Genomic DNA, 16,379 nt, shown 5'->3' with positions numbered 1-16,379 from the left:
CAGGGCCCACACACCCCAAAAAGCATCCCAGATGCAGCGAAGCACTGAGCCCTCTCTTTGAGGCTATAATGCAGAGTTCCCAAAGGAATCCCCTTCAAGCCCTGTGCAAAGAGGGAATTCCTTAGCCTTACATTTTCACCAGCTCACTACAACCCATGCTGTAGTGCATGGACCAAATTCAAAGGCCTGGTCGGTCCTCACTAGGCAGACGGCTTATCTGAACATACATTAAAACCCTGGAACGATTTGAGAGCCTTTTTGCCAAGGCAGGCAGCATTACCAGCCTTAATGTAACTGTGCTTTTCATCTTGTAACAGCTTGAGAGGCGCTGGAACATCTATTATTCCTCCCGGAACAGAGCCGTGCTCTGATAGCACACCTACAATTCTCTCTTTTTGTGCATAGCTATCTAGAAGCAGATGTGAGAAAGCTTCTCAGCAGCATGTACCCCTTCTATCATCCCAGGGAGGTGAATGACCCTCCCCAGTGCCCAATCCAGGAACAATTCCAGCTATGGAAAGAAGAAAGGGTTCTATTTTAAGCTTGTTGAAGTGGTAACTGGGTACTGCAGGCGGAAGGATGGACGTGGGGGAAAGCTTCCTGTAAACTGATTCTCCTTTTCTCAGCTGAGCACCAGGCAGGTAGCAGCTCAAGGAATGAGGGACAATCCCACAATCAAGTGGATTCCATTCCTTTTTGTAGGTCTGTAGCAGCCTGTTCCCCATTGTAACAGGATATGACCACTGATCTCCTTATTCCACATTCCCATCTGCAAAACTAAATGAACTGATAGTGAAGAGCAAGGTTTGAAGTCCTTGAAGAGGAAGAGCTATTGCAGTGCTGAATAAGGCAAATTCCCTACAGCCCACAGCCACTGCAGTGATAGAAGTAAAAGCCCTAAGGTGCAGAAGAATCAGGCCCTGAAGGAAACTAAAAAGCTCTGAGAAAAGATGAAAGATGCTGAACACAGAAGAGTAATACTGCTTTGAACATTTACTGAGCAGAAATCCTTCCCAAAATGAGACAGAACTGCAGTGAATGATCATGGACTCTTGGTCTGACACCCAGGCTGCTAGGTGAGACCCATCCCTCCCAAGAGATCCGACTGCAGGGCTCACTCAGACCCATCTCACAGGCACCAGCAAGAGCAGCTTCTCATAAAGGAAAGACAGGAGTTGTTAGCTGAGCAGTGGTGAAGAAGCAAACACCACTTTATTCTCAGGTCTTGCTACTCTAACTTGTCTCTTGCATCAGATGTCACAGTGATAAATACCTGTTCAAGAAAAAAATGGGAACAGCAAACCCACCCCCTGCAGCCAATCCAATTAAGACACAGGATAAAGTTGTAGAGGTTAATCAGATCTGAGCCATTGGGTCGCTCTCTGCTGCTGCTTAGTGACATATCTGGTGAGCAACACCAGGGAGATGAAGGCCAGGCAGAAACAGCAAGGATCTAGCTAGCTCCAGGAGACAAGGGCTGCTTCTCTGCTACAGCAGGCAGAAGAGTGAGGTCTGCTGGGCTCAGAGCTTGGCTGTCCCATGAAGCTTCATCAGATGCCAGCATGCTGTGGCCCACAGGCTGTGTTTAGACAGCCCTCACAGTAAAGACCATGGGCTGTGGCTGCTGGGTGCTGCCAGGTTGCTAACCAGGATAGAAATTTACTCAGCCCTTGCAATCACAGGCAGCTCTTCTTACCCTGTGTGCCTTACCTTGCTAGACTCTTAATCCAAGGACAGTCACTGCCAGCATTTTTCAGTCTCTCAAAGGAACCAAGATCCATAGCCCCTGAAACCAGAACTTTTACTCTTCCTGTGAGAAGTTTTATCCTACCGTTAAAGACAATGAGTTTTGTAGCAATCAGCCCTGAAACTTGTCAGGAGGAAAACTACATTTTATACTCTGAACTTAAAACACAGAACATTTCAGATTAAAAATAGCTCCCTTTTTCACTGTCTGCCAGATCTGGGAGGGAGGTGAAAACCCACAGGGACTTGATTTGACGCGTGAAAAAGTAGAATTCTATAGCAGTGAGTACACACGCACACTTATTTCAGGTCAAATAAGAGCTCTGCAATAATACTTTTCTTAGCAGAGAAAACCAAAGCTTGGGATAGAACCATGCTAGCTGCAGCTTTGGGACTGAGCATCATGACAATTCCAGTGTGCCCATCAGAAACAGAGCGGGGGAGGGGGGAACACTACAATAAATTCATAACTTTTAAATATTTTCTAAAAGCTCATCAGAGTTTTCCAGCCTTTAAGGTGGTTTCTCTTCAAATTCCAGATACCTGCTCCTGTCTCTTGGCAAGATATGGAATCATAGAATGGCTTCAGCTGGAAAAGACCTTTAAGATCAAGTCCAGCTGTTAACTCAGCACTGCCAGGTTACCACTAAACCAGCACATCTGCACAGCTTTTAGGGATGAAGACTCCACCACTGCCATGGGCAGCCTGTTCCAGGGCTAGACAATCCTTTGGGGGAAGAAATTGTTCCTTACGTTCAACATAAACCTCTGTCCATATGACCCAGGTGTGGGCACTGGCCTGGCCAGCACACAACCCTGCAGCAGGTAGCTCCACATCAGGGTCCCTCATTCCACAGCCATGTAGTGGGCAGCAAAGGGACCTGGTATAATATTCAGCCTTCCTCCCCTGTCTTCTCAACAGAGAGAGAGGACAGGCCATGTACAACCTGCAGCTTGATGAGGAACTGCAGCTCAAACTTGACTCCTTCAGAGCATCCTATGCTCTGCAAAACGATCAGCTCTGCCCTTTGGGGTGATGAGCAAAGTGGCATCATATGTCCAGTGAGCAAAGGCTCCAAACAAAGCTCTGCCACCAGCTGAACTGATAGATCCTCTGTAAAGGAGAGCAGGGATCAGCAGGCACAGCTTTAACAATACAGGCAGTCAAGCATCCAGTGATAAGGGCTGTGAGTAATGCAGGAGTAGTGGGACAGACAGAAGGTTGACTCAGTCATCTGATTAGGTGGGAAGAATGGGCAGCCATCCCCTCCAAATAGGTGTAGGATGCCAGAGGCTGGATCATCTATACAATGTCAGTAAGTGCCTTGGCACTGGAGAGGAACACAACACCAGGACACTCAAAACAAACCCTTCTCTGATGTCACCAGCACAACTGGCACATGCAGAGCAGCCTCATCACAGCAGGCAGGTCCTGAGCAGGGCTGATTGCCTGCTGACACCAGAGAAACACCCTCGTACTCCTATTGGGAAAAGAGCTCATTCAGCTACACCTCACCAAGAACAGTGAGCAGAGAATGACCTCAGGAAGACCACAGCACTCACACTGCAGGGAGCATATCTCCTTGAATGAACTGCTTTGGCTCAGGTTGGGGGTGTGTGATTCAGGATGGTTTAGACTACAACAAACCATCCAGTGCAGCTTTGTGTCAAACATCTACCCACACATCAGCTACATAATTAATAAGGATGAAAGAGAACATTATCCCAGGCTGGTTTTCATATTCTCACTGTAGAGCTTGGTACATTCTGTTTATCCTTGGAAGTCAGCAAATGGAACAGACTTCATGCATTGTGCTGCATGCTTGGTCATTAAACATAGGCTTATAAGCCCATAAAGTCACTCTTGCTTGCAAGCATGGAAGAATTTTTTGCATGAACCAGTTTGGTTTGTAGTAAGCCCAAAAGTTAGTTAGTTTTCACAGTTTTATTACTCCACATGGTCAAATGACAGCCTGGAGCTTCCAGTCATCTGGAGCTGTATGAGGTCCAGAAATTTTTCACTGTGCTTTTCAGGACTGCTTGCTAGAGCCATAAATCAGCAGCTGGCAAATGACTTTTCTGGCCCAGCTCTTAGAGGCCACCAGTCCCAACTCTAACAGATCCCACAAATCAGTGCAGCAATGACAGCTCTGAGATCATGAGTCACAGAGGGAATAGGGCTAGAAGGTGCTATTTCAGTCACATATGACAACTCTTTTGGGAGACACCGTGGCTGTCACTGCCCTGGGAGCAGTCACCCACTGCACCTGTCTTGCTGAAGGGGACTGTGCAGCTTTAATACCCAGCCAGCCTCAGCTCTCACATAACTGTGGAGTTGTGCTGCTGCTCTCTGCACCACAAAAGCTGGTTCCTGTCATACCTTACAAGCAGATAAACTGGCTGTTGTGCTCCTTCCCCAAAGAACATGACTTTGACCTCTCTAAGTGCCTAGGAGGCAATGACTGCAGGCAGGAGGTTCCCATCAGCACACTACAGCCTCTGGGATACAGCCTGACTCGAAAACACTGCAATAACACAAACCTCTGGTAAGGATGCCCAGCACTGGAGACTCCTCTGAAAGAGCCAAGTATACTCTAGTTCATAAAGCTCCAGAGGAGACAACACCAGAATATTTAACATGTGGAAGGCACAAGAGAAATCCTGTACACTTACACACATGCCCAAGACATTCCCAAACCCCACCCAGGGCTGACAAGTCCAAGTGTGATAAAGCACATATACAGCTTGGTAAAGATTATTCAGACACTTTATTTAGGTTGGAAGGAAGTTATTCCTCCAGCCATGGTCTCCAGGCACAGCTCAGAGACCAAAGACACCAGCAGCAGAACCATCTCCCATGCTCTTCACAGAAGTCTCCCCCATAGTGGCTGCCTAAATGCTATTGTCAGAGGACACTTGAAGGAAAAACGTTTGTGCCTTCCCTGCTGGAGAAAACCCAGAGACATAAATCCAGTGATAATAAGACTGAGCACAAAACCAACTCTTCTATTAGTGGCCAGGAGGGAGTAGCTGAGGGAAGAGGCAGCAGTTCAAATGGAAGTAGAAACCACAATAAACACATTTTCCTCCCCAGTGCAAACAACAAGGTTAAAACCCAACATCCTCCCATGGAGGCTACTGCCTGCAGTGAGGAATGATGCTCAAGGCCCACATCCCATTACCTCTCAGCATGAGGGTAAGTAAAGGTGTGAGAGGAGTGGCTGGAAGCCAGCAGAGGGGAAGAAGCATGGGGCTGTTTCAGAGGCAAGGGGCAGAACTAAACACCCTCTCTGCTCTCCAAGGCCCTTCAGGCACACACTGTTCTGGTACCAGCCCCGGCAAGACATGCAGCTGATGTTAACCACAAATTTGGTCCAGAACAGTTGTCATACTTATTTTCAAGTGCTTTGCTAGCCCAAGGCAGAGCACACAGGATCGGCTCCTCCAGTTTGTGAAACTTTCCATTTTTCACCTTTTTTCACATCAATCCTCTCTCTGCCAAAGCAAGCACAGATGCAACTTGCTGGCTGTAGGCTGCTAACAACAAGTACCTCCACCACAATCAGACATCACAAATAAGTTTGCTACAAAATGCAAGGTCTCCATCATCACTGGGTCCTGATTGTGAAGGATCCCAGATGAAAAGAGGTGCCCCCTCCGGGAACACTGCCCTGAAGAAGTGCATGAGGCCAAAAGTTTGATCATAGTCACAAACAGCTTTGCCTCCAGCAGCCTCACTTACTTGTTACCTCAGGAAACTCCAGGGATTATGCTGCTTACAGAGTGTGTCCAGTATCAACGAACACGAAGAACAGTTCCCCGGCGTAAGATTGATCTCGTTTGTTTAGTATCTGTTTCATAGATGGTTACTTTTCTCACCAGCCACACAGGGTTACTGCAGACAGCTGTTCCTAAGCAACAGGAGTATGTTCTGTGTCTTGCTGGTGCTAGGGTTTTAATTTTAGAGTTGAAGGAATTCTAAGTCCAAGGGATACTTGGTGTGATCACAAACATTCAGGACTTTCTCTACACGTTTCATGTCTCTGGTGACAGAATATCTCCAGCATCACCACAAGCAGCCACCACTAAGGAGACTGGGAGAGGAGAGGGAAAGAATTGACTGTCCCACATGCTACAGCTTGAACAGGCAAACAAGAAAGATTTGAATCACATAAAAATTCAGAGCACTGAGACATCAGCTTCCCTCAGCAGCCTTTATGTACAGCAGGGTGGTAAAACAGCCCATGATCTCATCTCCATCAACTTGTGTTGGTACCAAGTTGAATTCAGGGCAGAACACTGTACAATACCTAGCATAGAGGCAGAAGGAGATCACAGCTTCCTTGGCTGCTGGCAAACATGCCCACTGCTGCATTTAATTGGCAAACATGCCCTGGTACATTTGCATCAACCACAAATAAGGAAAGGCAACAGCAACATCAGACTTCCTACCACAGAGGAGAAACATTTGCCTCCCAGGTCTGGTAAAGAGCAGCTTTAAAAGCCCTATAAATGTTACAGGCATAAGTGATGATGGTGTAGAAAAGCACCTCCAAACTGTTTCCACTCGCTAAGCAGCTGGCTTGTTTCTCTGGAGACTGGATGATCTCTTCCCCTTCTCTATCGTAAGGGAGCACACAGCCACAGAGCACAAAGCACCAGCTGATGTGCAGAGCAGCATCAATCCACCCTCTGTTTATGGCTTTTCCCTGCTTTCTTTTGAAAGATGCAGGCTTAAATGCTTTTATTGCTTCACTGGTTTTCTATGTGCAAGACAGGATTTGAGAACAATGTGTTAGCAAGGATCTCTGTGCCTAACACCTCTCGCTCACATTCAGCTGGAAGGGCAGAGTGCAGATCCCACAGCCTGCCCCTGCAGCTGGCACTGGCAGGCAGCAGAGCCGAGGGCTGAAAGCCGCTCACTGTCCCTCTTGGACACTGCTCTCCAATGTGCAGGTTTGGAGGCAGCTCCCACGTGGAAGGTATACAAATGTGTAACGAGTAGGAAGCCTCCTGATGCTTTTACAAATCTAGAGGCATCAAGCTGCCAGTAACTCACGAGCTGTGTAAGACTGACTCAGCCTCCATGTGCTTTTCGGTGTGTTTGGTGTGACTCCTTCCAGCATTCCAGGAGATGCTACCTCTACCAGCACCAACTCAGCAGTGCTGTGTTTGCTGCACTGCTGATATCTGGCTTACATGGATGGCTTCTACTTCCAGATGTCTGCACTAGGAAAAGCCAACCATCTGTGTGCAGGCTGGTGAGAATGGAGAGAGGAATCTCTATTGTGGTGGTTTAGGCTGGGTGCTGGCCCAGATGCCACTGCACAGAACACACCTGGGAGGTCCCTACGGGTGGGCCCAGCCCAGGAGGTGGTCACAGGCAGATATTCAATCCATAATGCCCTGCTCCCCTATAAAATGCCCATGCGGGGTCTCCACTTTCCCTTTCGTCCCCAGCTGCAGCCTAGGTAAAATGGTGTGAGCCACCTCCCTTGGGCCTGCCCAGGCCCAAGGCTGGGTTGGGGGGGAGGAAAGAGCCCTGGGGGGGGGGGTTGGGTGTACCCCCAGGTGGGGATGGGATGTCCTTGGGTATGTTCTGGGATCTCTCTCTTTGTCACGGTGCTTGTGGTTCTCTGTAAAGCTTTCATTGGTGTTTGTTTTTTAAAATTGTTTTCCTATTTAAACTTTCCATCACTTTTGCAATCCCTTTGTCTGAGTCGTTGTTTCTGCCTGTGGTGGGGAGGGGGTTTGCCCCAACCCATTACATCTATATAGCCAGGGAAATGGGGCAGCTGATCACAAACCTGCCACACTGCAGGAAATGTATAAACACAGACAATCCCAGAGACCCACATCCAGCTCAAGGGCTGTCTGGTGTTCAGTGTGCAGAGATTAAGGAGGAACTTGGGGAATTTTTGCTGTTCATCCTGCAAGAGCCAGGAAGATCATTAGTGACCTCCATGTAGCTTTTTCATGCTGAGCCATCACTCCAAAGCAGTGCGGCTACAAGCCAAATCTGGGTATAAGCCTTGAAGTGCTGGGACATTGCCATCCACTGTAACGACACTGGGGATGGACACAGGCCAATCCAGACATAGCAGAAGACAAGATATTACCCTGCAGAGGGGATATTCTCTCAGGCAGCTATTTGCCACTCAATGCCTGTTTCCCTGCTTGACTGAAAGAAGGATAATTTCCCCTTCCCTCTTTCCCTTAGGTGGCTGTATTCAAAAGACAGCAAGGGGCTAATAATACAGACAGTGTCAGTAAACCAATCTCCTCCAGCAAAACCAGATCCTCTCCTACCAGCCCATTCTTCCCTTCAAGTCTGTCCACAGGGCAATGAATTTGAAGGGACCCTCTTCCCCCCACCCCCCAACCCTATAACCCGAAGTGGAGGAGTCAAAGGGTTAATGTCGCATGACAAAGGTCAGCCCAGTTTGGGGAGGGAGGAGAAAGGGAAGCATTGTGGCCACAGACAGCAACCCGAGCAAAACACCACTTGAGAAATGTAAAGTGATGGTGCTGCTCAGAAAAAAAGGCCTGAGAGCCCTGTCTAAACCCCAGGGCTTTATGGCTGACAAAAGCCCAGCCCCCTGAGTCATTAATCGCATGCTCCACGGCTGGGCCCTCAAAGAGCAGCAGATGACACATGCCCAGCTGCCATTGCCACCCCTCCTCAAGGTAGTGGCCGAGGCAGGTGCACTCCCAGTGCCCTCTGCTTGAGACTAATCTATTGTCCCTCCTTGTCTTCCGCCTTTCTTCTCCTCCAGCAGCCCACACTGTCAACTGTAAATGAGATTATACTTCAAGGCGTGGGGCAGATGCAGAGCCCCTTCTGTGCATTGCCAAGAGACCCTTGTATCTTTTAAAGTGTCTTTGCCTTTACAATGCATAGCTTGGTGGAGGGGGAGAAGGGAGCAAATTTCTTGTCACACTCACAGAAGCATCAAATACAGCAGACAAGGCAGACCCTGGTTTCAGGCCTGGATGCTAATCTGCAACAACTGTGGACAGTCTTCCCACCAGCACCTCTGATTCTCCACTTTAGCAGATGAAGTAACAAGTCTATGAAATAATCTCCTCTTTGCAGCACCACTCCACTTAAAGACAGACATATGTCCTGACAAGCACTGTTGCAAAAAGCCAGCTGTAGTGCAAAATTCAGACAGGGACCTGGAGGTTACGGACAAGCCTCAAAGAGACCTGCCTGGCAAGGTCTTCTAGTCAGCAACAACAGGCAGGGAAACTTTACAAAGTGAAGTGTGATATTTAGCTCAACAGTGCCCCAGTAAACAAACTGGACTTTCACAGTTTCACAGGGAAATATCTCATCCTGCCTGTGTTAAAAGCCATCCAGAGAAAAGAGACACCGTTAAGACAGAATTATTTAACTCAATGATCCTTTTTTTCTCAGCTACTATCGGCCATAATAATAGCTGGCCTGATTTTATTGATTGCTTTGCAATTTCAGTCATGCAGGAACCAGCCCTGGATTTAAGAAACCTGCAAAGTCAGCATCTTTTCAAGCATATTTTAATGTTTTATGAGACCACGGTAGAGCAAGTTCAGCTGCACCCACTGCTGGTAATGTCAGCAACTGAACTCCTCCTGGCAAGTGCACGTCTGGTCCACAATATCTCTACAGCCTTGTTTCTGAGCTCAAGTTTTCCATTAGCTGCCTACACAGACTGGGTAACTTGGCATCTCTCTGCATTCCCCTTAAACTCTGCTCATCTGTTGCCATCACACCCACGTACAAGTCTCAGGAAGGAATCCAGGATTTCTAAAGCAGCTGCAACAAAAACACAGCCTGGATTGACAAGCAATAGGATCAAGGTGCTGAGCCAGCGAGGAGGGTCTTTTTTGAGAGTTTTGTGTGTTTCTATTTAAATCAAGTTTGTTGTCATGACTACAAACCAGGGTATGGGTGAGAAGAAGTGAGAATGACAGCTGATAATGTTAATTCACCCTTGAAGTCCCAGCAGTTACTGGGATGGGGAAACAGAAGATGATCCAAGCTCTTTGCATTTAACAAGGCTAAAAGCCACTCTCAGAAGGCAGATCTGTCCTAACCACAAACATTGTCCTCCTGGATAGCCCTTTTCACTCAGGACAGCCAAGGGCTAGATAGTGCTGATTAGCTGCAGTCATCTCTAAAGCAGAGGCACCAGGGACATGAAGGCAAAGAAGGGCACCTAAGGCCCTAGAAAGGACATAGCAAAGCAGGAACAGGCCCTGAGGAGATTGATGTGCACACTCACTCTCTAACCATCAGACAATGTGGCTTCAAGTAGGACAATAAGATGTTTTGATGTCTGTGTGCAAGGCAATTAATAAGGAATCGTATTAGAAGTGTGAAACTGTGAGGACATGCTCCTGGGATTATCACATCATAAACTTTACCAGAAGATTAACAAAAGATATTGCTTTGGCCAGCAAAAAACAAATGAAGACAACCCCAAGTGACTGCAGGGTGGGCAGAGAGAGGCAATGTCTTGCTCTGCTCAGAGAGTGGATTCCACACGGAGACAGCATGGAGTGTTCAGTGATGGCGCAGGCTCTGCAGAAGGCAGCAGATGCGGAGCTAATGTGTGTGTGGGGGTGGAGGGTGCTTATGAGCACAATAAATAAATGTATGAATCCCTATAAAAGTTCCCATATAAAAGTGAGTTAGAGCTGCCTGAGGGCCATGGCCTTGTAATAAAACCCACATCGCGTAAGCACAGAATGAAGCAGCAGCTGTATTGGAACTGCCTGGCTGCAGCACTGAAAAGCCTGAGTCTGTCTGCTCCCAAACTCTGGGGTGAAGTGCTGACTCCACCAAATTCAGGAAGAATTTTCCTACTTGCTTCAGTGGAGTCAAGACTTTGCCCTCAAAGCCTCAGAAGCAGGATTGAATCTGTCTCTCTCTTTTTTGTGTGTGTGTCAAACTTAGGTTCTTTTACTTCATAAAAAGCAGCAATCTGCAAGTGGCTGGAGACACTGACTTGAGTCACTGACAGCTCCTAGTGTGACAGATTAGAGCTAGAGCCAAACAAATAAAAAATTCCTCCAGAAAGCAGTCACTTTTCTCCCCCAAAATAAACAAGCAAAAAGCACTGTGTTATGGCTGAGCAGCAATTTTCATCAAGATCTTTTGAATTTTTAATTTAAGACGTTGGAGATGGCCATAAAAAAAGCCAAGCCCTTTAATTTTGTATGCCTAAACAAAAGCTTTTCTTTGTCAGTAAATCTACATAAAAGTAAGAAAAACAAAATCTTGCCACAGAAAGAAAATAATTAAATTGTATTTCTCCCCTCAAAAGCAAGTGGGGAAATGCTGATTGCTGTCATACTCTATCAGCCCAGGAAGAAGAGACTTGCAGCCTGCCAGCCTGTGAACTCCCAACTTCTCTGATGCAGCCCTCCTGTGCACCGCTGCTCTCCTGGGGGGTGGTGAACACAGAGACCCATGTGTCTCAGCTGGCAGGGTGGCTATCAAACTTCAGCCCCAGCCCATGAATCACAAATGTACAGGGCACATGGGTCTTCAGCCACTCATCTCCACTCATAAGTCCACACAAGGCCAGGTCCTGTCTCCCAGGGAGAGCTACAACTATTCCAAGTTTCAACACACAGGCTTTCTGTAGCTATCAAGCCTGTCCTCATGTTTCACATGGATTCCAGTCAAAGCTGAAAAAATGCTCTCCTCTCCCACCAGCATGGAGCTGCTGGGAATAGTAACCTTGTTCCATGACAAACAGCATCTTGCAATTCACTGCAGGGCTAATTGCACTACTGGTACAATGCTCAAGTAAGACGTCAGCTCCTTGGCTTTGCCCACAGGCAACAAGGACATTGTTGATTTATTCAGGACTCAGGACTAGTTGTCACAGGTTGCATTCTCTTTGATAATGAAGCCTTACAGACAAGGCTTCAATTTCAGCTGCAGCCCTAATTGAAACATAGCTAATTATTGAAGGTCTGCCTTTACAGCCCATTCCCTTGTTATTGGGGTAATATTCTGTAAATCCAAACAGTCAAACTCTCCCCTTCCTTAAAAGAGAAAGAATTAACCTCCCCCCCCCCCCCGCTATTCAAGCCAATCCAGTGGGAAATTACAGATTCCTCTCTTTGAGCCTGAGGTAGCTACCAGCCAAGAGCCCCATCCCACACGGACTCAATGACTTCAAAGGATGCTTGTAGAATCAGACTCCAAATTAAGGCCAGCATTTGAGGTGGGAGAGAATTCAGAGTGGTTGAAACAATCATTCAGCCCAGTTCACCAGCAATTTATCCTGCACCCACCTCCTGAGTGGCAGCATACCCTACAATCCTCAGCAAACTCAAACACACCACACACTTTAGGTGTGATCAACAATGAGAGTAATCCAGTTCCCAACTGCCAGCTCTCCTGACTGTACAGCAACAAACGTGCTGCAGTCCAGACACGTGGCTTAGCTGTGGGCACTCACCAGGACAGGCAGCCCAGTTATTAGCTGGATGATAATGGGAGCCCCAGGGTACCAAGGACATCCTTTTGAAGAGACTGCAGCAGAGCTTTTGAGTTTGCAGCTCGGCCAGACGCAGAAGCAAGATTATCACCTCATAAAGCAGGGATGAAATCCCACCCAAACTTCAGTATCGCCAGCACCAGAGTAAGTCCCTTACAGAAGGTGACGTTTACGTGCATGCAACAGCACAAAAGTTTATGGCATCAAGAGAGTGCTGCAGTTTAGAAGCAAGTCAACCCTAGAGAAGTCCTTCAGTTTATAGCTGCTTCACATTTCAACCTGGCAGATGGAAGGAACACCACAAAGCAGACATGTCAGTTACAGCAGCTAAAAGCATAATTCACAAACTAGAATCCACAACCCAAATTCCCAGCAGATGAAAGCCAGAGTTCCTCAGAGCTGTGCTGATTTCAGACAGCCATGGATCTAGCCCACGGCATTCACCTGATAGAGCCACTCTCTTTGGTACAGAAGCAGATACCTGGCTAATTCTGCACCAGTTTAAAACAACAGGTCCTCCCATAAAGGATGTAACCCCACAAAAGTCACTTTAGCAGCTGGGAAGCCATTCCAAAATGGGCTGGTTTTACAGGTCTCAATTTACCTGTCTCAGAGAGCAGAAGATCTTTTAATCCAGAGAGCAAGGAGAGCACACTAGCAGCAAAGAGAGTCCCTGTGCTATCAGGGATAGCCAGGCTGGGCCTGCTTCTGTCCCTGCCTGCTCTGAAGAGGAACTGAGAGGAAGGCCCAAAGCAGTAAAGATGATTCTGACTTGCACACTGGCACCCTGGGAATTGGGAGTGTAGAGCATGTTCTTCCTAGGCTGTATTTTAAATGCAGGGAAAATCTAGTACAGAGGAAATTAACTGGAGGTTAGTCTCTGCTCACAAGACAGAGATAACACATGAGTTATTCACATACCTGATCAAATAAGGCTTTCCAGTGCTGAGAGGCAATGCATGAGGGAAGAAAAAGAAGAAAAAGAAGGTATAAGAGCAAAGGTATTAACATGCAGCAAACTGTAGAAGTATATTCTAATAACCAAATGATTTAGTGCCTTCTTCATCCCAGAATCACCTGCCCTTCCAGGGGAATCTACCAACACCAGAGAGAACAGTTCTCATTTACAAATCCAAATGAGGATGAACTGAGAACATTCATGTGTTAATTGTGTTTTCTCCTGCTTTGTCTGCTTGTGGACAAGCAAGGAATAAAAGGCTTTTTAACTCACAGGGATCAAGAAAGTTTGGTGTATATTGAGGGAAGGCAGGAATTAGCAGTGGTTTTTCAGACCACTTTCTGAGATTCTGTGGCCCAACATGAGCACACAAACCTTGATGGTTTGCCAGAGTCTTGTCTGCTGCCTTCTCCTAACTGAGACATGGGCTTGTTGCAGGGCCTCTCTCATCTCCATGGGGCGACAGTGGAGTAACCACTGGCTTGGAGTCCCAAGAAAAACCTTGCACATTTCCAGCTCTCCTGTCTGCAGTGCTGTTCAACACAACCCTTGGTTTCTACCTCCTTCACCTTCCCAGAAAAGCAAAATTGATAAAATAACAAACATCAGACTAGCAGAAGCAAATTTCCTCACTGTGCTACACGCAAAGCAGAGCTCTGGTGAGAGTCTTATCTAGTCCTGGAAGAACATTTCACATGGTAGGCAGACCTAAAGCAGAACTGACTGGAGAGACAGTGGGATATCAGGCCACTGAATTCCACTCAATCAGCTAAATTGTTGGCTCCCCTCCTCCCCATGTCTCCATCCGTTTATAAACTCCCATTTATCCTCATAAATCAGCCCAACACTTTAGAAAGAACATTTCAGGATCGCCTGAATCCTGGTTTTGGGCAACACTGCTCCAAGAGTTATAATGACATCACAGCTGAGCTGTTACACACTGCAAGGCTGCGCTAGCCAAACCTCCACTGCCTAATATTGTATTGGTTAATAACACATAAAAAGCTGACCTTGTGTCACTTCACACTGACCAAGCCAGAGAGCTTACATCAAGCTTTCAAATGCAACAACCATCACAGAAAATCACCTCCAGTTAGGTCTCAGGAGGACACACTCCTAGTACAGAGCAATTTGGGTTTTCAGAGATGATGCTGTGTAGCCTGCTTGATTCAGCAGGAAATCTTGGCTGAGGAGGAGGAGGGGGACATTTACACCACTTCCTGCTGCTCCAACTTGCAGATGATATACAATACCTCAGGTTTCTGTCATGTCATCTACTGCCAGGTCTCAGCAGCTTCCTATAACCAGTGCAACTGGCGAGCTGTAGCTCCTTTTGTCGATTGCAGAAAACAAGGTACCAGAATCAAATGACAGTGCAGCTCCCAGCGTAAGGGGCAAAACACTGCAAGCTGGACTAGACCCAGACTGTCCTACTTCAAGGTCAGGCAGCAAGTCAGCAGCAGAACTAGGATGAGAACCTGGATTTCACCAAGGAAAGCTCAAAGTGTCTCTCCTGTCTCAGGAGCCAAATCCTGCCAGGCACTCATCACCTCAGTGTCTCCTGGGACCCTGGCAAGATTGAATTGCTAATGACTGTATTCATGTGGAGGCTGGAGCAGCTTCAAGGGGCCCATGTATATCGCCACAGGAAATCTTTCTTGTAGACCATGCAGATAAGCACAAAATTTGTCAGGGAAGGAAAGGTCACAGTCTAAGGTAAGCAAGGACTGGGATTTGGAAACGTGGACCAAGAAAGCTCCTGGAACACCACCCTTTCCAAGTGACAGCCATGCATGCCCCAGGCACACTCCTCATAAGACTGCCTAACAGTATTGCAGCAAAGGTCAGCAGCATCACACGTTCCCTCCCGAGCTTACAGTGCTCAGGAACAGCCTGGGGAATGCAGCTCAACCAGGCAACTGCACTTCCTCTGCTACCCTCTGGGAGGAAAATCCAACGGCAACCGAATTCTAGGTGATTGAGAAGGGCTGGGGGATGAGAAGCAGGCACTGCCCCTAAGCAGCCCCTGGCGGGGGTTCCGCCAGGAGTGTCACAAAAGCAGAGGGTAAAGGGGATGTGCCATTGCTAGAGGCTTAGTTCACAAGGGCCCCTTTCACACCGGTGAAGACCCGAGTCAGAGCGCATTCAGAAAGACATTCAGTACCACTGTTTCATGTCACCGTAGGCAGGAATAGAGCCTGAACTTGCCTTTGCAGACCCAACACTTGCACAGTCCTCATCCCAGCAGAGTTTGCTGGAAAGGAGAGCTGCGAGTAATCCTGGGATGCTCCAGGAATGGAGGATCTGCTCCTAGACAGGTGCGCAGCTTGCTCCTGCCTCGGGACTGGTAAATGCCCCCGCAGGAGCAGATTTAGAGCACACAGGACCACTTGGCTGAGCAGAGTCAGAGACAGGGTGCCAAGTGATCCCACCCTCAGGTGCAACACGAGCTGCCGAGCCAGCGGGGGGAAATAAATAAATAAATAAATAAATAAATAACCCCTCCCCAAAACCCACTACAAAACCCAAACCAACAAAAACTTCCTCGGCTGTCTGCTGTTCAGGGGATGGAGGGCGGAATAGGCTCCCGAGAGCGGGAACGTTTCCCATCTGTCACCCTGCGAGCGGATAGGGCTCGGGAAAAGCTCTCTGTTCCCAGGAAGCCCCTCAAGCCGAGGCGTCAGCCGCTCTCCAGCCTCTAGAGACGCTTCTACGCAGCCCCAGCTGGCTGCAGTCCGCCGTGAGCCAGCATCTCCCCGCCGGCGCGGCTCCGGGCGCCCAGCGGACCGGAGCCTGTCCGAGCCGCTGCCGCCGGGGCTTTCCGGTTTGGGGCAGAGACGAGGGAGCTGCGGCTCTGGGGACGGAGACAGCCCAGCGGTTACCGGGGCTCGCAGACATCCGGTGACGAGGGGAGCGCAGGACGGCGGGGACAGCGGCTTTGCCGTCACCCCCAAGGGTCACCAGCCCTATTCCCCTCCCAGCCCGCACTCCAGCTATAAATAGCTTGAGCTGATTAACCTGGCCCGGGTGGAAGCCACCGAGCAAAGGAAACTTACATCCTCTGCGGCCATAGGTAGGACATCCTCAGAGTCCAGCACCTCGATTTCTTCCGCCTCCGAGCTGGCAGCCACAGCAGGGGAAGAGCTGGCGTGAGGCTCCGGCAGCTTGTCTCCCAT

At 48.2% G+C, this 16,379-nt stretch overlaps 1 protein-coding gene across 1 annotated transcript in view; it reads right to left on the bottom strand.

Annotated features, from left to right (window-relative positions):
- RHBDL3 (rhomboid like 3) overlaps positions 1-16,379 on the bottom strand; it is a 59,171-nt gene extending 42,792 nt beyond the window's left edge. Inside the window, exons 1-2 of the mRNA XM_068151053.1 lie at positions 16,260-16,379; positions 13,167-13,190 (exon numbers count right to left, since the gene is read on the bottom strand). Coding sequence (XP_068007154.1) covers positions 13,167-13,190; positions 16,260-16,379 — 144 coding nt within the window. The remainder of the gene's footprint in view (positions 1-13,166; positions 13,191-16,259) is intronic.

Source organism: Melanerpes formicivorus, unplaced genomic scaffold (assembly GCF_026170545.1).
Source record: "Melanerpes formicivorus ecotype bairdi unplaced genomic scaffold, bMelFor1.0.p_v2 SCAF_21, whole genome shotgun sequence".
Taxonomy (NCBI): Eukaryota; Metazoa; Chordata; class Aves; order Piciformes; family Picidae; genus Melanerpes; species Melanerpes formicivorus.
The sequence above is the reverse complement of the archived record's forward strand: the minus strand, read 5'-3'. Positions and strand labels throughout refer to the sequence as shown.